Raw genomic sequence first — 22,300 nt, forward strand, 5'->3', positions numbered from 1 at the left:
CAGGGACCAGACGGTTCGAACATATAAAACCGATTCTGGCCCGCTTGCATTGCCTGCCTGTATGTTTCCCAGCTTGATTCAAGGTGCTGGTTTTAATCTATAAAGCCTTACACGGCTTGGGACCACATACCTGCTGGAACACCTCTCCTGACACGAACCCACCCATTCACTACGCTCAACATCAAAGGCCCTCCTCCGGGTGCCTACTTGGAGGGAAGCTGGGAGTCTGGCAACAAGGGAGAGGGCCTTCTCAGTGGGGCCCCCCAAATTGTGGAATGATTTGTTCAACAAAGTGCGCCTGGCGCCAACACTGTTATCTTTTCAGCGCCAGGTCAAGGCTTTCCTCTTCTCCCAGGCATTTTAGCATGTGTTTTTAAATTTGTATATAATGTTTTTAATTGTTGTAAACTGTCCAGAGAGCTTCGGCTATGGGGCGGTATATAAATGCAACAACAACAACGATGATGAAGCAAAACTAAACCCAAAAAACAAGATGGCAACACTATGAGGCCATAGTGGGATGACAGTACACAAGAGAAATAATTATCCCTCTTTGAAACTATTTCCATCTCTCTTAAAATGAAGTAGTGTCAGTCTCTAGTCTAGCCTAACAGATCATACTGTTAAGGACTATCAGTTGTCACAATATGTTCAGACTGTAGTTACCCTATAGTGTAGATTGTCTTCTACAGTTGTTAGAAACCATTTTCTGATAGTAAGGTACAACTTAAAAATATTTTAAAACCCTGCCTTAAGGAGCATTTCACTCATTGTTCTAGAAGAGAATATAATTCATAAGAGTCTTTTTTCAATTTCTTCCCAAGTTTCAATTTTTTCTACTTGAGAAATGAAAGGGGGCCTCTAAAAAACCAGAGCTTCCCTTTTTTGCTAGTTCTTCACTGAAAGAACTCTGAAAAAAACAACTGCCTCGTATAGTAAGTGTGCTGGGATTTTTGTAGAAGAGATACAATGAATTCTTGAATCAATGAATTCTTGGAAAATGTAAAATAGCATGTGACTATTTCATATTTTACAAACTTACAATATACCCAAATATTTTAAAAAAATTATAAGATTTCCATCCAAGATCCATGTATGGGGCTTGGAAACTCCTGTCAAAAATACCATGAATTTTGTCTTTTGGGAAGTGTAGTTTGTGAAGGGTGCTAAGAATTATTAGGAGATGCCCTATTCCCCTCACAGAGCGACAATTACCATAATTCCCTGGAAAGAGGGGCTGTTAAACCACTCTGGGGGTTGGACTCTGTGGCCTTATAGGCCCCTTCCAACTCTACTATTCTATGATTCTATGGTCACTGGAGCTCTGTCAGAGGAACAGAAGTCTCCTAACAACTCTCAGTACCCTTCACAAACTACACTTCCCAGGCTTTGGGGGGAAGCCATGACTATTTAAAGTAGAATAAGTGTCTGGTGTGGGTATGGCCCCCTGATTAGCCAAGCCAAACAGATGGCTTTTAGAACACTGACAGTTGATTCTGCCTGTGTTATCATAGACTCCAATATTCATTTTCTTAAATTAATTAAAAATCAGCCATGCATTTTTTTAAACTTTTAAACTGCAGAAGATGAAGGTCAGTAATAGGATTACAGGTATTCTGTGAACATGGCTGATTTTTAATTAATTTCAACAAATTATGAGAACTCTTGACAGAAAAAAGTTCAACAGGGGTCTGGATTTTTGTACTCGTGTTTCAGACTCTAAAGTCTAGATTCTCTCTGAGTGTTTTGTGTAGCACCATGAAAACTTAGAGCGTGTTAAGCAAGCATTTCTGAGTTCAGGACTATAAGGTTTGTATGGTTTTGTTTTGAAATGGGAAGCAGCAGAATGGCATGGGGGATGTTTAACATGGCAAACTGTGAAAAATCCATGCTGGCTATAATATACAGCCACTCTTGTGGATGTATAATTTGTATAAAGAATATTAATAAGAAGCAAACATTTGTCAGTGCAACAATATGCTAAAGTTCTCCCATGTCTGTCTCTATTAACTGAATCAATGGAAGAAAGATCAGCAAAAGTATCAAGCAACCTTCTCTTTCTTCCATATGCATGTTTAATAAAAGAGATTATATTGTCGTACAGTTAATCTGCCCTCCCTGAACCTGTTGTTTGTTTGAAAAAAGTGGAGTTTGAACAACGCAATGAAGTACCTTACATAAACTTTGACAGCAATATCAACGTAAACTAACTGCTCTATAATTGTTCCAATTTCAACTCCTCCTGCTGTATCAGAGGTGTTTACAAAGGTCCCTTGATACTTGGAAGCAACTTGTCCAGTAGCATGGAGAACTGAATAGAAAGGGTATATGTGTTTCAGACTCAGATGCTGCCCACAAAAATGTGTTGGATCCTGTCCACAAACTGTCAAAAGACAGGAAAGGTTCAACCACCAACATTCTAATCCCTGCTATGCTGCCTGTCTTCTTGCAGCAAAGAAGTTAGAACTGGCTGTCCCCATTAGTACAGTAGGGCCCCACTCATACAGCAGGTTAGGTTCCAGATCCCTGCTGGAAAGTGAAAACCACCGAAAAGCAGATCAGCTGTAGCACGGGGGTCTGGAACCTAACCCGCTGATTGCACCAGAGGAGAAGATCAGATCTTCCCCTCCTTGGGGGCGATCAGCTGGAGTATGCGAGTCTGACCGCCCCCAAGGAGGATAAGATCAGCTGTAGCACGCTACAGCTGATCTTTCCCTCCTCCGGCATGATCAGCTGGAGTGCGGGGAGCTCCAGCCCCCCCTCCAGCTGATCACCCCACTGGCGCCGTATTAACGGAACACCGAAAAGCGGGGCTCTACTGTAATGCACTGCTGCCCCCATAGTGCAGCACTAAATGGCAGCTCCGTTCCTTTGATCCAGACTTAAATTCTGTCTAGAAGGGAGGAAAGGGGTGGGGGTCCTAGCCTGTATACAGCCTTTAATAGCAGCATCTAAAATACTAAGTGTAGACTCATCTCTCTCAGCAAGGGAAAAGCAGAAATCAGTCAATAATTGCTTGAAGGAGAATTTTACCACAGAAATCCAATCAAGGAACTTTTCTTTAGCCTGTTTCTCACAGTGGAGCAACACAATCATTTCTTTGCATTCAATACCAGATTTATAGATTTGCTACTCTAAGAACAAACTCACCTTATGGTATTTGCAAAACTGACACGCCTAGAGTTTTTCTGACGTTTCTCAATATCGCAGTCCTGAATATGCAACATAGAAATTAAATTCACAGGTAGCAAATTCTCTTTTATATAAAAACATCCAAATACAATGCCAGATATCAAGTTTTAACACTGAAAAAGAACCTTTGTAAACAGAGTTATGTATCTATGGTACCTGAACATACATAAACCACAAAATCTATACATTTGATGGAGATGCAATAGATAGCAACTGATGGGGTTGGTTTTCAAGTTTAATGTTTAAATTCTGCAGTCTAAGAAACTTGCCTCCTCCTGCAAAAGTGATATATTTATGATACAATTAAGTTGCAAAATGTAGCTTAAGGGAGATAGTCTGAGACAACACAAAAATTAAGTAGTAACATGGAATAAACCTTATAGAAGAGAAATGTTACAGCCTGATCCCAAGTACACTGACAGGACAATCCAAAGCCCAAATGGGCAGCAATGTGGCATAGCCACCACTGCATTTCTTGCACTGGCTAGGGCAGAAGGCAGGGCAAGCAAATTGCTGCGCAAGCCTGGAGGTGATGCAGTGATCAGACCAGATGCAGTCTAGTGATGGGACTGGCTCAGGATCTAACAGATCACAGGACAGCTCGGCCCCTCTCCCAGGAAACCCTGTTAGAGGGCTTTGCTGCTACCACCAGTGGTATAGGGAGCTCCGTGGGCAGAGGGACACCTCTGTCCAGTCCAACCCTACCCCAGCATAAAGGACTGCAGGCTTTCATGCAAGTGAAGTCCCATTGGGTGAAATCCAATACTGCCGACCCACTTTTGAATAGTTTTGGCCGACCCACTTTTGAATAGCTTTTGTTGCAGTGGAGCCATCGAGCAACAGAAGATTAAGGGAGGGAATTTTCTCTGATTCCCTCTTCCCACTGCAACCCACCCACATCATCTTCCATGCTGTTCTGAAGCCCCCTCCCCAATCTCTGGAACAGATTTGAGGGGGTGCATTAGGCTGCAGCAAGAATGGGGAACTAGAGGAAATTGCCTCCTCTTACTTGAGCACATGGGTGGGGATCTGCCCTCCCCTAACCCCTACAAGCCATTTTGAAAGATGAACCACCTACCAATTGATTACCAGACATTTTCCTTTGCCCATGGGATTTGAAATCAAACTGCACAGGCAAATGAACAGCTCTTGCAAGGAACATAAATGATGTCAAGCATAGGGCAGGTGGGCTGGACTTGGGGAAAACAGCCTTGTGGACCAAACTAGGCCTGCAAGGTTCCCCAACACTGCATTACTGGATTACTCCACTGACTCAAAAGCCACTCTGCAAGCAGGACGGTGGAATTGGATTTCACCCACTGACTAGAGCCAAGGTTGCTTCCAAGAAAATATGCCAAGAAGTTATATGTTATTTATATAGTCACTATTATAAAAATTTTAACCAGTGGGAAGTTGCAGACACTGACACAGATTTGAAGAGGTTTCACTTGTAAAATACCTACAATGTAATCCCTACCTGAGTTAATTCATTTTCACTCGCTAATTCACGAAGAGGAGTTCGTGGAGCTTTTAAAATCTAAAAGGGAAACAGGCATAACTGAGAAAATAATTTCTGAAGCACCAACAAAAGCAGTTTCTTAGAGCATCACTTAATCCAAATAGTAAGCCGATTTTGAAAACCTGGAATTTCAAAAAAGAAATTCATGGAACAATGTTTGCTGTTCAGAATAGTAATATGTATATATCCTGGAGAGAATGCCTTGCAGGCATAAACTTAAAGCAGCTTTCTGAATCGTGACGCAAGATATTAATTCACTCCTTACTATCTCTGTGATTATCAATAATCAAGAGTGACAGTCTGAACATTTCAAGTCAAAGGCGGATGGACACGCACCAACACACACAGTGCTATGGAGAATTAAGCAAATATACTTCCTATGTCTGAAATCCAAAGAAACATTTTACATGTATGTAAATGAACTCTGTACACTGCTGTAGCATTATTTTCCATAGGTCATACTGCAAGACCCTTAAATCTAAAACTGTTGCTTGCCTTGTTGGCTGTAGAGCTGCAGTAGCAAGAATTTCTCTAAAATCTGAGACCTTTCCCCTTGCCTGTGCACAAATGGCTCCACTAGGTAATGATCTAGGTTAAGTCTACAGATTGTTCCTTAGGTTTCCCTTTGTACCATAGGCCATAAAGCAGGAACACTGGCCTATGTATTTCATATAGGCTAATATTACAGATTAAAATACAGACTAAAAAGCCAATTGTTGACAGAGTTGTCACACAATGCAGTTTTAGATCATGGGTCTCTATAACAGCAGACTGTATTTAGGTTCATAAAATATTCTCTGATTTTTTAATATATATTTTTAGCCACCACTGCAAAGAGAGGTACTTCATATGTAGTGAATTCATTCTTGGTTGCTCAGTGGAATATTCTGACTTTCATTTTGAAATGTTGTTTTAGCTAGCAGGTCAGGCTAAAATATATCCCTAGGACAGGAATAAAGTGGGCAATACATAGATAATGGCCATTATTTTTATTTTATTTATTAAATACATTTGTTCCCTGCACTTCACTAGGCGGGTTTCACAACAATAAAGTGACAATATACAATACATAAATAATCAGGCCAATTATAATTAACAGAACAACCAATATAAACTCATTAACAGCAGGATAAACGAATGATCAAATATTCCCCAAAGCGTGGCTAATAAAGTGCATACGTTACCTTACCTGCATAATACAAATGCAGCACCTCCTTTTTTATTATTTCCATAGGAGAATTACTTAAGACTAAAATAAAAAATTGTAACATCTCCTTTAGGCTGCAATCCCTACTGAGTTCAAGTCCCATTGAACTCAACTTGTGAGTAGAATGTGTAGCATTGCCCTGTCAGAAACTTAGTTTTATGCAACATTTCTCCTTATATAAACACAGTCTGGACAACCAGTTTTTTCTGCTATAAGTAATAAATATAAAGGTCTTATTCATAAGTCACACTTACTGAGGAAATCCTTCTTTTTTTTGTGCCCTCCATGAAGTCACTAAAAAAAAGGAAAAAGGAGAACTCAATGAACTTGACTCATTCTCAAGTCCTGCTCAGAACAGACCCATTGAAATTAATGAACCTAAGTTAGTAATTTCAGTGGCTCTATTCTGAGTAGGGCTAGCACTGAACACCACCCATAAATTTAGTAATGTCACAAATCATGTATTTCCTTCCAACAGAGTTGTTTTCTGTTTCACCAGCTGATACAGAGGTAACAATCAACAAATAAAAACAACAGACTGTCAACATAGAAAGGCCTGTCCTGCAAGCTCAACTTACTTTTCCTCACTCCTTTCAGAATAAATCCTGTCCATCTTGGAAGAACTGGTTTCCTGCAACAATTGTAAAATTAGTCTCTCAAAATGCTGTGTAAAAAGCACAGTACAAGTAACTGCCTTGGGGGATTCTTTGAGACAGAATTAAATAAAAATGATTATCAAATCTATATGACTACCCATTGATAAATTTATCTAGGCCTCTTGCAAAGCAAAAACATAAAAACAAAAAGATAAAATAAAAACACAAAATACAATAATTATAACAAAAATCAATAAAAACAACAAAACATTCCTTTTAGGGGAGACAGAATAAAATAATTGACAGGTCACCATAAAACCATACTAAAAAAGCAAAAATATACAGTTTAGTTAAAACCACATTAGGACTCTTTTGGAGCCACATTTATATGGCCTGAGTGAATAAAAAGGTCTACGCCTGGTGCAGAAAAGACTACAAGGAAGGTTGCAGATAAGTTTCTCTGGAGAGGTGGTTCCATAATCAGGATGCCACCACTGAGAATTCCCTCTTCCACCCACCTCACATCACTTGGCAGGGACACACAGAACCAAAAAAGACCTGAAGGCCTGAATAGGCAAGAGGCGGCAATCTTTCATGGAACCTGGTCCCAATGAATACATGTTAGGTAACTGCTCCCCGTTTCTGGGTTTTTTAGGTTTTCCTCCCAAAATGATCATGTAGAAAGTGTTTCTGAATTCAGACAATATCTCCAAAGAACATAATGTAATTGAATAAAGAAGACCAACAAAGCAGTCATAATGCCAAAATACAATTTAAATAACATCCCAGAAGCATATAAAGATCAAATAAGGAACAGGTTTGAGGCTTTAAACTTAGCTGACAGAGAACCAGAAGAACTATGGAATGAAGTCAGAGACGTTATCAGGGAAGAATGCAAAAAGACAATACCTCTAGTTAAAAAGAGAGAAAGACCTCAATGGATGACTGAAGAAACTCTTAAAATGGTTAAAGAGAGAAGGAAAGCAAAAGCAAAAGGAGATAGAAACACCATCAGAACCCTAAATGCAACAATATAGCGACTAGTAGTAGGGACAAAGAGAACTATTACAATAGTTACTGTATAGAAATAGAAGAGAACAACAAAAAGGGAAGAACAAGAGCCCTGTTCCAAAAGATTAGAGAAATGAAAGGGAAATTTAAATCAAGAGTAGGGATGTTGAATAATCAACAGGGGAACACACTGACTGACCAATATGAAATAAAAGGAAGATGGAAGCAATACACTGAAGAACTCTAGATGCCCGGATGACAGATTCATTCACGGAGGAACCGTATGATGAAGAACCAGAAATTTTAGAATGTGAGGTGAAAGCTGCTCTCAAAATACTGGGAAGAAACAAATCACCAGGAATAGATGGCATTTGACAAAAATCTGTCAAGAAATATGGAAAACTAAACAATAGCCCACAGACTGGAAGCGTTCCATATACATCCCAATTCCAAAGAAAGGAGATCCCAGGGAATGCAGTAATTATCGAACTATTGCCTTAATATCTCATGTAAGTAAAGTAATGCTCAAGATTCTACAACAAAGGCTCTTACCATATATGGAGCAAGAAATACCAGATGTCCAAGCTGGAATTAGAAAGGGAAGAGGCACCAGAGATCACAACGCAAATATACATTGGATAATGGAACAGACCAAGGAATTTCAGAAGAAAATCACCCTGTGCTTTATAGATTACAGCAAAGCCTTTGACCGTGTAGATCATGAAAAAATTTGGAATGCTTTAAAAGAAATGGGGGTGCGACAGCATCTGATTGTCCTGATGCGCAACCTATACTCTGCACAAGAGGCTACTGCAGGGACGGAATATGGAGAAACTGACTAGTTCCCCATTGGAAAGGGTGTGAGACAGGGGTGTATTTTATCACCCTATTTATTTAATCTATATGCAGAACATATCATACGGAAAGCAGGATTGGACCAAGATGAAGGAGGTGTGAATATTGGAGGGAGAAATATCAATAATTTAAGATATGCAGATGATACCATACTACTAGCAGAAGCCAGTAATGATTTGAAACAAATGCTGATGAAAGTTAAAGAGGAAAGCACAAAAGCAGGACTACAGCTGAACGTCAAAAAGACTACAGTAATGACAACAGAAGATTTATGTAACTTTAAAGCTGACAATGAGGACATTGAACTTGTCAAGGATTATCAATACCTCGGCACAGTCATTAACCAAAATGGAGACAATTGTCAAGAAATCAGAAGGCTAGGACTAGGGAAAGCAGCTGTGAGAGAACCAGAAAAGGTCCTCAAATGCAAAGATGTATCACTGAACACTAAACTCAGGATCATTCAGACCATGGCATTTCCAATCTCTATGCATGGATGTGAATGTTGGACAGTGAAAAAAGCGGACAAGAGAAAAATCAACTCATTTGAAATGTGGTGTTGGAGAAGAGCTTTGCAGATACCATGGACTGCAAAAAAGACCAATGATTGGGTGTTAGAACAAATTAAACTAGAACTATCACTAGAAGCTAAAATGATGAAACTGAGGTTATCCTACTTTGGACACATCATGGAAGGCATGATTCACTAGAAAAGACAATAATGTTGGGAAAAACAGAAGGGAGTAGAAAAAGAGGAAGGCCAAACAAGAGATGGATTGATTCCATAAAGGAAGCCACAGACCTGAACTTACAAGATCTGAACAGGGTGGTTCATGGCAGATGCTCTTGGAGGTCGCTTATTCATAGGGTCGCCATAAGTCGCAGTCGACTTGGAGGCACATAACAACAACTGAATAATCACAAATGACTCTTAATCTGTGATTTTAATAACATAACCTATAAATGTCTGCTCAAAAGCAAATTCAACTTGGTTCAATAAACTTACTACCAGAAATCTAGGTACAGGATTGTAGCCTAAATCTGAAAAGCTATCGACTATAACTGCCAACAAGATGCAAGCAGAAAGGCACTAACTTAAGGTTGCCCTCCAGTGCAGACTTTACTCTGAAGTAAGCCCCACTGAATTCAACGGGACTTGCGCCCTGGTAAACATGCAAAGGCTCGAGCTGGAAATCGGTCAAGAAACAAGGAGTCGAGCGGAAAAAAAACCGGGGGAACGGGACGCGGTTGGGGTATATTAGAGCAGTCTGACGTTTCGCGCAGTATCAGCGAAAAGGCTGCTTTTGTCTTGAGGCGAACAGCGGGTAAGGGAAGCGGAGGGTGAGGAACAACAGCCGCGTTGGGATGGAGGGCCAGGCCAACAGTTACGCCCTCACGAGCGGCAACGATCCAGTACGCACATCACTTACTTGGAAGTAAGCCCCACTGACCACTCCCGAGTAAAAAGTACAGGAAGGGCTGCAAGGTGGATGCTTAAGGGGCCAAGCAAAGGCGTGGCGGGGAAGGACTAAAAATGCATAGCAGGAAAGGGAGGGCCGCCGTCACTTCAACGCTAGAAGCCCAGGATTCAGAGTCGTGCGGGAAATAATCTGCGGGGAGGCCGCAAAGAGTACTGGTCCTGCCAAGTTTACCGGAGAAGACCAGCTTCATTCAGCTCCCCTCAGCTGAATGTTCCCCTCTCTCCACGGCGACACTCCGCGACTCCCCTTCACCTGGCCAGGTAGGGCGCCGTAAGGCCCAGCCAAGCACCCGTGTACTCCCTCTTTCGCCGCTCAAGAGAACCTCCCGCTACGAAGTCTCCGCGCCCCGCAGCTAAAGACAACAGCCCTTCTCCGCAGTCGCCGAATGTCAGCGCCTCTGCTAAGGCCGCCACTGGATTCAAACTAACCGCCAGGCCGCGCGCATGCGCCTCGCCCGCCAACTAAGCCACAGAAGCTTCAAAATCTAAAAAACAATAGTCTCCATGTGCATCATGGCAGCGCCCTCTTTCCGTACAACATGGCGGCTTCCGTGTGACTAGATCTGTGCCATCTTCGAAGTAGTCGCAGGAAAAGGAAACAGCAAAGGCCCGATAAAGAATTCATTGTGATCTCGGAAGAGTAATTACTCGTCATTATATTGGTTTTACCGCACACTGCGCAGTAATTACTTAGGGGCGACTGTATATTCATTGAAATAGAAGAAAAAGAGAAAGGAATCTACCCGGAACAGTTCCTTATAGGCTTGGAGAGAGTGGAGACTTCTGTGACGAGGTGGCCGAGTGGTTAAGGCGATGGACTGCTAATCCATTGTGCTCTGCACGCGTGGGTTCGAATCCCATCCTCGTCGGTTGTTTTTTCTTAAACAAACAATTATTCAGTTTAACTTAAGGTTATTCAGTTTAATACTACCAGTATTGATGCTTGTATTTTTTATTTACCAGGTGAACAAATTCCTTAATATGTACACGAAGTATCGCAAAAATAATCCTTCGCTTGCGGCGGGAAAAAGTTGGATGGTGAAAAACGAAATTTTACTTTATTCTTCCACTTAGACTTAATTTGTAAATGTCTACGTTTTTGTGGAAATTCTTTTCCCCAATAAACTTTAGTTCGAAGTGAAATGGTAGTCCCTGTCAACGAGTTGAAGAAAATAGATGGCTCACCGTAAATGTAACGTACTAGAATGGTCACATTCTGCATTCTGACCCGGAAATTCTGAGGGACCAATGAAGGTAACTTTATCTCGTTATAGGAAATCCCACCCTGAAAACTAACAAATTTGTTGTGGAATCTGACGGAATGAACTGAATTCTAGTCCACAGTAAATGTGTTAGTGTCACAGCCAATGTAAGTCATACTCAAAGTAGACCCATTGATTTCAGTGGGGATAATCTGTGTATAATGACTAACAATGGATATCGCCCTTCGTTTTTAAGGTGCCACAAATCTCTTCCTTGTTCTAGCCAACAAGGTTACCCCTTCAATAAAAACGAAAATTACAGGGAAACAGGTATTCTTTGTAGAGAAAATGTAACAACTGCTCTGATGTTTTTTTAATGGTGTCTGTGGGGCATTTTTGGTGTTAATTTAATCCAGGAGTACCTGACCTAGTGCCCTCCAAATATTATTGGATAACTCCCATCATTCCTCATGCTAGCGGGGGCTGATGAGAGTTGTAGTCCAACAACATCAGAAAGGCGTCATGTTGGCTATCCTCAATTTAATCACTCAGTGTTTATTACTTACATGCATACCCTGCCTTTCTTTCACCATTGAACTCAAGGTGGCATACTTGTGGGTCCCAGGTGGTCTCCCATCGAGGCACTCCCGAGACCCAAGTTGGTGGCCTCATGTGCCTTCAGACCATAGCGTAGGATTAGTGTTCTCTAATCTGAACTTCGTGTGCATGTTGTGTCCATAACCTTTCATTTAAGACTTCCAAGGGTGGTGATGGTGTTTTTTCTCCAACAGGTAGATATTCTATTTTATACTAATGGTGATGCTTCTTTGTCACCATGCACTTTGCCTTCCTTTCCTCCACCCATTCTAACTACACCTTCTGTTGGTAAGTGAAAGGGTACTATGTAACACAGAAATTAGGGGTACACAGAAGGTGGGGCATTTTTAAAAAATTGTAGAAGCATATCCTGCAATCAGTGCACTAGCAGAAGGCACAAGGATCAGTCAATCCCTGGCAGCATTTCCAGACTGAGCTAGCAAAAACTCTTGCGTGAAACCTTGCAGAGTCACTTGCAGTTACTGTTCTAAAGGAGGTGGGTCAATGTTGTGGCTCAATTTAAGGCATCTTCCTAAATTCCTGTTGTAGAATGCTTAAGCACACAACCTGTACTTAGAGATTAGAATAGGGATCAGCAGTTGGAGGTCTCATGACCAAATCCTCCCTCCACTTGAGACAAGATTTGCTGTTGCAGAAATTCATGCATATCTTTCTTCAGCAACATTGGTCCTTGTGTTTGCATCATTATGATCACTTTGATTCTTACACTAGGCAATTGGCTCTCCCCCCCCTTTTTTTTAAAAAGGAGTTCTGATGGAATCCTGTATCCCCCCTCAATTCTATTTCCTTAAAAAGTGATCCAAAGTATGGAAGTCTGGAAGGGAGCAGATATACTGGTGATCTAATAAAAAAAATGTAAATATACTGCCTTCAAGTCAATTCTGACTTATGGCGACCCTATGAATAGGGTTTTCATAAGGCTGAGAGGCAGTGACTGGCCCAAGTTCACCCAGTGAGCTTCAGGGCTATGTGGGATTTCGACAGGTCGTAATCCAACACCTAGGCTTAACCACTACACCACACAGGCTCTACTGGTGATCTACCAGCACAAAATCCTTTCATCCAAATCCATCCCAACCAACGGATCTGGCAATTTGGATTACTCTGCCCATAACATTTCCTCATAAAGATGATCCTTCCATTTTGTAATGTTATGGCAAGATTATAAGAGCTCAGATGGTTAGTCAATACAGTTCATTTATTTATTTATTCAATTGTCCCTTTTGTACTTTTTTTCATTTTTGAGGTGTGGCGACTAGAAATATATACAATATGGGTAAATAACATCATTCCCTCTAATTCTAATTTCCAGGCTTCTTTGAATGTTATTGTCCTCTATATGTCTTTGGTAAATTTGGTCAACTCAGTTCATCTCTACCTCCCACACATTTATGAAAGCACACTTATGAAAGTCTGGGGCTGGGAGGGTGGAACTCCCTCTCTGTGATCCCTGCTAGCATTGGATCACAGGGCATGGTCACAAATTGCAACTGGATGGTGGAGCTCCACTCGCCCAAGCAACACCACCCCCACATGCATGCACGTTGACATCCCCAATGCCATCTTGGGTGATGAAAGGCATACATGCTGATGCGGCAATGCAAGAGGCAGCATGACAGGGTGTATTTAAGCGCATGCATGCAGGGGAGGACCAGAGGCCTGCTGCAGTCTGATGCCCAAAGGCACGCTGAGATCTGGTGCTGGCCCTGATTATTATTTATTATTATTAAACGTATGACACAACTTTCATCCTAAAGTTTCAGGGTGGGTTACAATAATTTAAAATACATCATAAAAAACAACTTAAAATCACAACAGCACAAAAAAAATACAGTGGATCCTAAAAATATACATCTCAGATGTCAAAGGCCAGGGTAAAGATTTAGATGCATCTTCAACATTTGCCAAAAATTGTACAGTGAAGTAGCCAGATGCACTTCTGTGGAGAGCGCATTCCAGAACTTAGGGACTGCAACAGAAAATGCCCCCTCCTGGACCACCACCTTCAGAGGATGGTCAGACTACCAAGAGGGCCCAGTGCTGATCTCACCACCCTAGAGCGTTTTTAACCAGTCTCCAGTTCATAAGGAGATCTGTGGTTTCATACCATGTCTGCAAAGATCCTTTTCTGGGCATTTTGCCCAATAATTACACAACTGTCTTGCAGAACCCTTTTTACATTTGTGCTGCTGTTGCTGGCTTTTCTGATGGTCAGCACACTCAAACTGCAATATGTTGTGGCTGGGAAAACACGATTCCTCCTCTAGTTCTCATGAACATTGCATTTGTGTGCACTGTGATTTTTAAAGTTTTATTATTATTAATTCATATTTACGTATATATTTACATATGTTTCTTTCCTAGCTGGTCAACAATAATATAATAAATTCAACTTATGCCAAGAATATCCACAGGTTCATCTGGTCTGCATTAGTTCAAACTAATAAATGGTGTCCCAATTTTTGTGTGTGAAAAGTCTGTATTGATTGCACTTTCCCCTTCCATTAATATTTTTTAATGAATATAAGAGCCCTGCTAGGTGAGACCAAAGGCCCATCTAGTCCAACATCCTGTTCCCAGTGGCCAACCAGATGCCTACAGGAAGTCCACAAGCAAGACCTGAACGCAACTGCATCCTCTCCACTTGTGATTCCTAACTTGTATTCAGAAGCATACTGCCTCAGACAGCAGAACACAACCTTATCCTCCATGAATTTGTCCACTCCTCTTTTAAAGCCATTCAACTAGCTGGCCATCACTACATCCAGAGGGAGCAAATTCCATAGTTTAACTATGTGCTGTGTGTCACAGGAACATAGGAAGCTGCCTTATACCTCCATCTGGCTCAGTATTGTCTCCAGGGATTCAGACTGGGATCTGTCCAACGCTACTTGGAGATGCCAGGGATTGAAGATGGAGCTTTCTGCATGCAAAGCAGGTGCTCTGCCACTGAACTACACCGCTTCCCTTAAATGTTCCAACATTCTGCTTTGTTGAATGTCCCTAGGTTCTAGCACTATGAAGGAGAAAAGCATCTCTACCCTTTCTCTACACCATGAATAATCGTATTTACCTGCATTGTGTCCTTGCTTTCTCTTTTTTTCTAAGCTAAAAAGCCCAAATGTAACCTTTCCTCATGGGGGAGTTACTCCATCCCCTTGGACCATTTTGGCTGCCCTTTTCTGACACTTTTCCAGCTCTGTAATATCCTTTTTGAAGTGAGGCAACCAGAACTGCACAAAGTATCCCAAGGGTGGCCATACAATAGATTTGTATACAGCATTGTATTGGCCAATTTATTTTCAATCCCTTTCAATGCTGCTCCAAACTTCTCCTCCCTTGTTCATTGATCAATGATCCATTGTTGGTATGGTACCTGTTCTCCATGCTTTTGCTAATATTGAGTTCATGCTGCCACTCTACCTCAGGCTGCCTTTGAGAAGTACTCTATTGGTCCAGAATATTATGGATGTGAAAGTTGGACAGTGAAAAAAGCAGATAAGAGAAAAATCAACTCATTTGAAATGTGGTGCCGGAGGAGAGCTTTGCACATACCATGGACTGCAAAAAAGACAAATAATTGGGTGTTAGAACAAATTAAACCAGAACTGTCACTAGAAGCTAAAATGATGAAACTGAGGTTATCATACTTTGGACACATGAGAAGACATGATTCACTAGAAAATACAATAATGCCGGGGAAAACAGAAGGGAGTAGGAAAAGAGGAAGGCCAAACAAGAGATGGATTGATTCCAGAAAGGAAGCCGCAGACCTGAACTTACAAGATCTGAACAGAGTGGTTCATGACAGATGCTCTTGGAGGTCACTGATTCATAGAGTTGCCATAAGTCGTAATTGACTTGAAGGCACATAACAACTTCTAGGCAGCATGATTAAAATAGCTGCATTGGCTTCCAATGAGTTTCTGGGTACAATTAAAAGTGCTGGCGATTACCTTTAAAGCCCCAAATGGTTTAGGACAAGGGTACCTGAAAGACCATCTTCTCCCATACAAGCCTGCTCACCTGTTGAGGTCATTTTCAGACACCCTTGTGATGCCCTTCCCTGGCTCTCCCTGTCAGGTTCCTACCTGCTCGTGGCTACTGCCTTTCACTAGGCACCACCAGGGACTCCACCAGTCCGGACTGTCCTTTTTTATGGTTTCTCTCCCTGCTCTAACACAGATCTCAATAGATCCCCCTGCTAGGCAGCACCACCAGTCACGTTCTACAACCAATGTTCCCAGAGACCTTGCCTGAGTCTCCCTATCCGGTTATATTTGTGACTGTGTGCCTATGCTGTTCCCAACCCCCTTGTATCACTGCAGATAACTCATAATTCAGGGTTGCTCTGGATACTTATAATGTTGTCTTCTCCTCTTCACCGCTGCCACCATTTGTTACTGTTTCCCTTCAGCCTTGGTTATTACCTTACCCTCCCTTCTGGTCTGTGAAACCCCAGCCAAGGATCAGGCCTTCGGTAAACCAAATAGTATTTATTAAATAACATTAATAACAAGATAACTTTGATAATGATCTACAAGCTTATGGTTTCATCTATTACTGTGATATTTGACTTATTACTAATCCGAACTCCACCTCCCTCTTTCTCCACACTCTCCTGACATACACCAACTCACACCCACCTCCCAACTCCACCAAAACAACCCACTCACGTCCACCTAACACCTCTCAAACAACCCACTAACGTCCACCCAGATTCAACTGTCATCCTTCCATTTATACTCTCAGCCATCCAAACGCTCAGCCAATCATCCAGCATTCTACTGCTCATTTACTCCCCCCTCCTCTTTCATTCCACTTACCATGTATCTTCTATACAAACAGCACTTACCATATATACATTAATACAGGAACATCACAACCCTCCTTTGTATCCCAACATTCCTAAAACATGAACCTTCCCTTATTATTTTGTTTGGATTTTGTGCATTCAATGAATGTAAACCAAGAGACACCATTGTTCAGTCTTTGGAAGCTGGACACTAAATGTATTTGTTGTGGATTGTTCTTTTTTGAAAAAGCAACTAACCACATATATATATGTATATGTGCCACCTTGAGCTCTTTATAAGGACAGATGGGGTATAAATGTTTTAAATATGCCAACATAACCATATGGCCTCTGCCTAAGAGTACTGTGGTTTTTTTCAGGTTAAAAAAATTGAATTCAAATTCAAGATACATAAACAGGATCCATCTTCTCCCATGCATGCACTTTCAAGCATACTGACCTTACTCAAATAATTACAAAGAGAAGTTTTAATATGTGTATTTTATAAGAAATTGTTCAGTTGCAACTGATTTTATAACCACAAATGAATGCTTCCAAGAGGCCAACATAAGCACTATCATTACAGAGTGTTTTAAAGCAGTGGAGGCAGTGGGGGGCTCCCTCAAGGCAATTCTACTCCAAGGTTAACTATCTTTACAACCGTTTAATGAGCCCCCTTGTACAGTTAATTTATTGGAATGGTTATATAGAGCCATTAAGGAACAGAGCAGCTGAACAGCAGCCATCCACAGTAAAATTTGGGGGTATAAAAACATGTAGCATTGAAAAACCTGCTCTATAGCAGCTCTTCCAAACGGACACCCAAATCTTAATCTGCATTTATGTCAATGGTACAAGTCTACTGCATGCTTGAATACATCCATTTTAAAGCCTACCTCTGCCAAATAAAATGTGGCTTATTACAATATAGGGTGGCCTGAAACACATGGCTGGGTTGTTGCATATTTAAGTGGATTGCTCTGTTGTGTAAATGTAAACGCTTTGTGGTTTACAAGCAACTGTGTTTACTTGTATTCACATTGCTCCCAGTGAACTCCAAATAGTTACATCTTGACATCACATTCCAGATCATACAGTGGATGACAGAGCTGCCATCCGGATCTTACATATGAACCTCGCCCTGGTCCTGGTGCCAACTGCCCCACAGCATGTGCAAAAATCCTGGAATATGTTAAACTCAGATTTCTAAAATTCAGAACATTCTTGTCTGATAAGAAGCTGTGCATCTTCGAAATATTTTTTTCCAGGTTTTTTGCAACAAGAACAGACGTAATATGCAAAGCAAATCATCCCCTGGAAAAGACAGCTTGTAAATTTCAATAAGCTCAATTTTTTGAATGGCTTCTTCACACTTATCAAAAAGACTTCTTTCTCCAGTTGTTTACACTATGATAAAAACGACAGCTAGAGAAAACATTTCCCTTTTATGTGCATACACACACGGTCTTTACAAAATATCTTAAAAGTCTCAGGTCTCTTCCCAGTCATCTTGTGCCCAAGCAGGAATCTTAGAGCAGTATTCAAATCCTGCTCCCTTGTAGCGCAAAGCATGGAGATACATGACTAGATCTTTGGGCAATGGGTCTGGCCTCACTATCTTGCATTCTCCACAGAGAGGATCCTTTTCATCCTGGTGCTCATTTAAGCAAGTTTCTCCACAATCCATTTGGTCCAGTTCTGCCTGACAGACAGAACTCCGAGAACACACCAATATTCCACTCTTTTCTTCATCCTTTGATTCTTTAGGCGTGCCAGAGGTGAGCTGCACAGCCTTCTGCAACTGATCTCCTACAATGGGTTTCAAATCTTCCTCCGCAATGTCCAAGATACCCAGACTTTGTTTTGAAAGGTGTTCTTCCAGCAAAGCCTGAAGTAGCTCCTCATCAGTTTTATTAATATTGCCATCTTTGCCTTTTTCAGGGCCCCAGGCATCGGTGTTGTAGATGGGGTCATTAACAATAGGGTGCCCCAAAAACTGTAGATGAACACGGATCTGATGGGTACGGCCAGTATAAGGAAAACACTTCACCACGCTAGTCTTGCCATTGTAACTGAGCCTCCGGAAGACCGTTTTACAGGGTTTACCCTTGGGGTCCACTCGACACACTCCTACTTTGTAAGAGACAACTAGGATGGGTTCTTCACAGGTCACCTCACTTTCTGGAAACTCTCCAAACACACGGCACACATATTCCTTCTCCAGCTATTTTGGGGTAGAGTAGGGAGGGGTGGAGGGGAAAAAGGTAAAAATAAACATCAGTTCAAGACCTAGAATGCAGAAGAAACGTCTGTGAAAAAGTGACAATAATCTACTGTCCCAGGGATGGGGAACCTGTGACCTTTAAGAGATTGCTGGACTACAACTCCCATCATCCCTGACCACTGGGGATGGTGACTTGAAATCCAGCAACAGATTGAGAAGCTTAAGTTCCCCACTTCTGACCTACATCATGATCTGCTTAACTTCCTCAAGGTTCTGTCTTGTATCTGAAATGTATTTCAGTTATAAAATACCACACTGAAAAAAGCACAAAGGTTAAACAGAAGACAAACACAATCCAGGTCTGATTATTTTCTAGTGTAAACCGTAAATGTGGCTTAACACATACACGCACATATTCCAGCATTTACAGGGATAAAGTATGGCAAAAAAAGTACAGAAAGTTTTACAAAATGTGGCTGCCATTTTTAGAATTTGAATACAATACCTAGCCAAGTATAACCTTGACTCATTCAGCTGGCAGTTCTCACTTCACAATCATGTGTCTGAAACACAGGACTGCATGGGGCATGTGTATGAACCAATTCTTGCAATTTACATGATTGTGGCAATCACAGGGTTGTTTTTTTTAGTTACTATAAGAATCCTATCAGCTGCATGTGTATACTCAATGAAGAAGCACAAATTCATGTGATTAGAATCTCCAGGTAACACTAGTCGTTTGTTAGCCTACTGGCAGCCACACATATAAAGGGCACTGCATGGGGTCTGCCAAGTGTCTGAACCAACATCTATGAAGACTATGAGTGCTTTAGTCAAAGGTCATGTTTACCACATCCATCTATTTCTGTCTGTATTTTTCAGCAAAGAAAAAAAATGAGATATATTGATTATAGTGCTGGGGCTGAATCTCTACTTGTGCCGTGTCTGGGTGACCACTCACTCTCTCTCACTCTAGCCTACATTACAGGATTGTTGCAAGGACAAAAGAGCATAACTCATATTTGTATGCCACCCTGAGTTCTTTAGACGAAGGGTGGGTTATGAATGTGAACAAAAACCTTTCAGTCTTCACCTGTCGCAGCCGAACTTGCTCATCGATCTTCTTGGACACCTCTGCGGACTTAGCAAACATGAGGACACCTGATGTCAGGCGATCAAGCCGATGAATAGTGTGCAGCTCCTTCAGGTTGTGCTCTTTACCCAAAATAAAGATGACAGTGTTGTGCCGAAATCTGCCACATGGGTGGACAGGTAAAGAAGAAGGTTTGTCCACCACCACAACCTCATTGTTTTCTTCCAGAAACTCAATAGCCTGCGCTGTGACTGGAGGTTCATGGCGGTGTATTGTGTTCTGCAGAAAGTCATTATTCTGCAAGTGAAACATTTAATGTACGTTAGTGGCAGCGGGGAACTTTCTAGAATATTATATTTGTTACAAATTATAGTTATCTTCATTTATAATAAAAATGAGAAAATAAATATTAAGAGGGATTTTTAAGATTATTATTACATTTGTATCTCCCAAAGTGGCTAACAATAATTAAATAATGAAATCAAGCACATGAATGAATATACAATAATTAAAATGACACTCAAAACTCCAGTGTTTAGCTGAGATTGCAGTGGTAACCCTACTTAGTTGAGAGTAAGCCCCAATGAATTCAATAGGACTTAGTTCTGAGTAGACATGTTTAGGATTGCAGTCTAACCAAAAGGCTAAGAACAGCAGAAAAGATTTTGGTGTAGTGTCTACAGATGCATTATCTTGGGTCAGGTAAAGGTCTTCATACTATGCCACTTCTATGATTGCTTGCTCCATGGACAAAAAGGCGAGCAAAAGGAATTACAATTTGCATCTTTACAAATTAATACAAAAATACTTTTCTGCCATTGATATAGCGATGTGCTCTCTTGAACTCCTAAGAATATTAGCAAAACCCACAAAGAGTCTTGTGGCACCTTACAGACTAACAAATTTATTATAGGATAAGCTTTTATGGACTACAGTCCACGTCATCAAATGCATGAAGCATTACCCTAAACATATATGCATGGCTGGGAACGGGGGGGAAGAGAGGGAAAAATAGTAAATGCTAAGGTGAGATGGAAATACAGTACAGAGTACAGAGGATAATTACAATAATGGTGATCACACACACACAAATGTTATGGTCACCTTTAATAAGGTAATTCTAATCGTCTATACTTTTCTGCATTTCATTTCCGTCTGACCTCAGTGTTTACAGTCTCTCCTCCTTCTATCAATCACGTATATATGTTTCTCCAACCTGTACTACGTGTAAGGTGGCATGCAAGGGACTCCCCAAAAAGGAAAACAAGGTACATTCTTCCTTACATATTACTTTCCGGGGGGTGGTTCCCCACTTCCCTGGGGGTGGTTCTCCACTTCCCTGGGGGTGGTTCTCCACTTCCCCATCCCTTGCACATGCGACACACACACCCCTGCAGCCTGAACAGGTACAAAGCAGAAAGTGGTTTGGTATTTTCATCTGCACCTCACCTGCTGCTTCACCGCACACCGAGTCAAGTCTTCCCTCCCTCACCTTGAGTATGACGCTGAGGTCCCGCACCGGCTGCTCATTGAGACGGAGGCGGCCTGCTTTGGCCGCGGCTCGATAGTACTCGAGGGGCTGGGCGCGAAACTCAGTGCCGAAGACATGCAGGAGGCTCTTACCCACCCAACGGCCCTTGCAATAGGTCTGAAAGTCGAAGTAGTAGGGCCGCACCTTGCGAAGGCCGCCCTCGAAGTAGTAGCTGGTCTCGGCGAAGTGAGTCTCGCTGAAGCTCACACCGGGATTCCGCCTCTTCGGAGGCGGCACGTAGCGCTTCTCGCTTTCCTCGGGCGGCTTCACCTGCCGAGTCCACAACCGGCGCCTTTTCACTGGCGGCGGAGAGCTTTCCTTCTCGCTAGGCTCAAGGTCCGGCTTCTCCTCCATGATTTTGCTGGCCAAGATCGAGGCCGCAGTAGCCACTGATTCGCGATAGGCTCCTGGCTCGACGAAGAGCGAGAAACACCACCACCACTCCGAGATCTTCAAGAACAGCCGCATGAACTACAAATTTCCACCCATGTGGCGTTATAACTCCTCGGCGCCTGTGTGACAGCTGGCAACTTAAGCCAATCGCACTCACGCGCTCTCCGTGACGATTAAATTGAACGACAAATAAGAGCCGGCAGGCCCTTCTCCATCTTCCTAAAGTAAGCATACATATAACCAAGTGAAACACTTATGTGCCCCTCAGGGAAAACGACGTCGATAAGCTTAGGGGTGGTGCGTGACATTCTTTACTCATTCACACACTTTTGGTACAGCAAATGCTGTCATCAGCAAACAACAGCAAAGCCCAGGCTTACAGATGACATTAGGGGTGTTCTCATGTTACTCTGTACCTGGGTACAAGTTACCTGTACCTGTGCTCATGAGAAAGACTCTACATGTGGTGATTTTTCTAGTCCTCTGAATAAACTGGAGTTCTGCTCACGTGTTCGTACCTTCCTGCATTCTCTCCATGTGATTTTGAGCGTGTGTAGCTTTCTCCCCCATGAGACCCTTTCCCA

The 22,300-nt window shown here is 41.8% G+C and overlaps 2 protein-coding genes and 1 non-coding gene across 8 annotated transcripts in view; 1 reads left to right on the top strand and 2 right to left on the bottom strand.

Moving 5' to 3' along the window:
• Window positions 1-10,349, bottom strand: part of KNL1 (kinetochore scaffold 1) — a 67,526-nt gene extending 57,177 nt beyond the window's left edge. The window contains exons 1-5 of one of the 3 annotated variants that reach the window (XM_061611430.1): window positions 10,114-10,349; window positions 6,497-6,549; window positions 6,173-6,212; window positions 4,670-4,729; window positions 3,151-3,212 (exon numbers count right to left, since the gene is read on the bottom strand). In XM_061611430.1, the coding sequence (XP_061467414.1) occupies window positions 3,151-3,212; window positions 4,670-4,729; window positions 6,173-6,212; window positions 6,497-6,531 (197 nt within the window). In that variant the 5' untranslated portion in view covers window positions 6,532-6,549; window positions 10,114-10,349. Of the gene's footprint in view, window positions 1-3,150; window positions 3,213-4,669; window positions 4,730-6,172; window positions 6,213-6,496; window positions 6,550-9,810 lie in introns of all 3 variants that reach the window. The other 2 variants (XM_061611429.1, XM_061611431.1) reach the window with 2 other exon arrangements.
• A 298-nt stretch (window positions 10,350-10,647) lies between these two features.
• TRNAS-GCU (transfer RNA serine (anticodon GCU)) lies at window positions 10,648-10,729 on the top strand. Its single transcript has one exon. It is a non-coding gene; the product is annotated as a tRNA-Ser (tRNA).
• Window positions 10,730-16,961: 6,232 nt separating this feature from the next.
• RPUSD2 (RNA pseudouridine synthase domain containing 2) lies at window positions 16,962-22,300 on the bottom strand. Of its 4 annotated transcripts, XM_061611433.1 has the most exons (4): window positions 22,154-22,300; window positions 21,285-21,935; window positions 19,793-20,089; window positions 16,962-18,699 (listed from the first exon to the last, which is right to left on the bottom strand). In XM_061611433.1, exons 2-4 carry the CDS (start codon window positions 21,789-21,791, stop codon window positions 17,965-17,967), a joined length of 1,539 nt encoding a protein of 512 aa, XP_061467417.1. In that variant the 5' UTR covers window positions 21,792-21,935; window positions 22,154-22,300; the 3' UTR covers window positions 16,962-17,964. The 4 variants fall into 4 exon arrangements, with proteins under 4 accessions (XP_061467417.1, XP_061467419.1, XP_061467418.1 ...); XM_061611435.1 differs by having other exon boundaries at window positions 21,468-22,300; XM_061611434.1 differs by having other exon boundaries at window positions 21,420-22,300.

This window comes from Rhineura floridana, chromosome 2 (genome assembly GCF_030035675.1).
Source record: "Rhineura floridana isolate rRhiFlo1 chromosome 2, rRhiFlo1.hap2, whole genome shotgun sequence".
Taxonomy (NCBI): domain Eukaryota; kingdom Metazoa; phylum Chordata; class Lepidosauria; order Squamata; family Rhineuridae; genus Rhineura; species Rhineura floridana.

Coding starts and splice junctions, on each gene's coding strand:
- RPUSD2 (XM_061611433.1), bottom strand. CDS start 21,791: ATGCGGCTGTTCTTGAAGATCTCGGAGTGGTGGTGGTGTTTCTCGCTC. Junction 20,090..21,284: donor ACCTCAGCGTCATACTCAAG/GTGAGGGAGGGA, acceptor TTTCACTTGCAG/AATAATGACTTTCTGCAGAA. Junction 18,700..19,792: donor AGCAAGTTCGGCTGCGACAG/GTGAAGACTGAA, acceptor ACCCCAAAATAG/CTGGAGAAGGAATATGTGTG.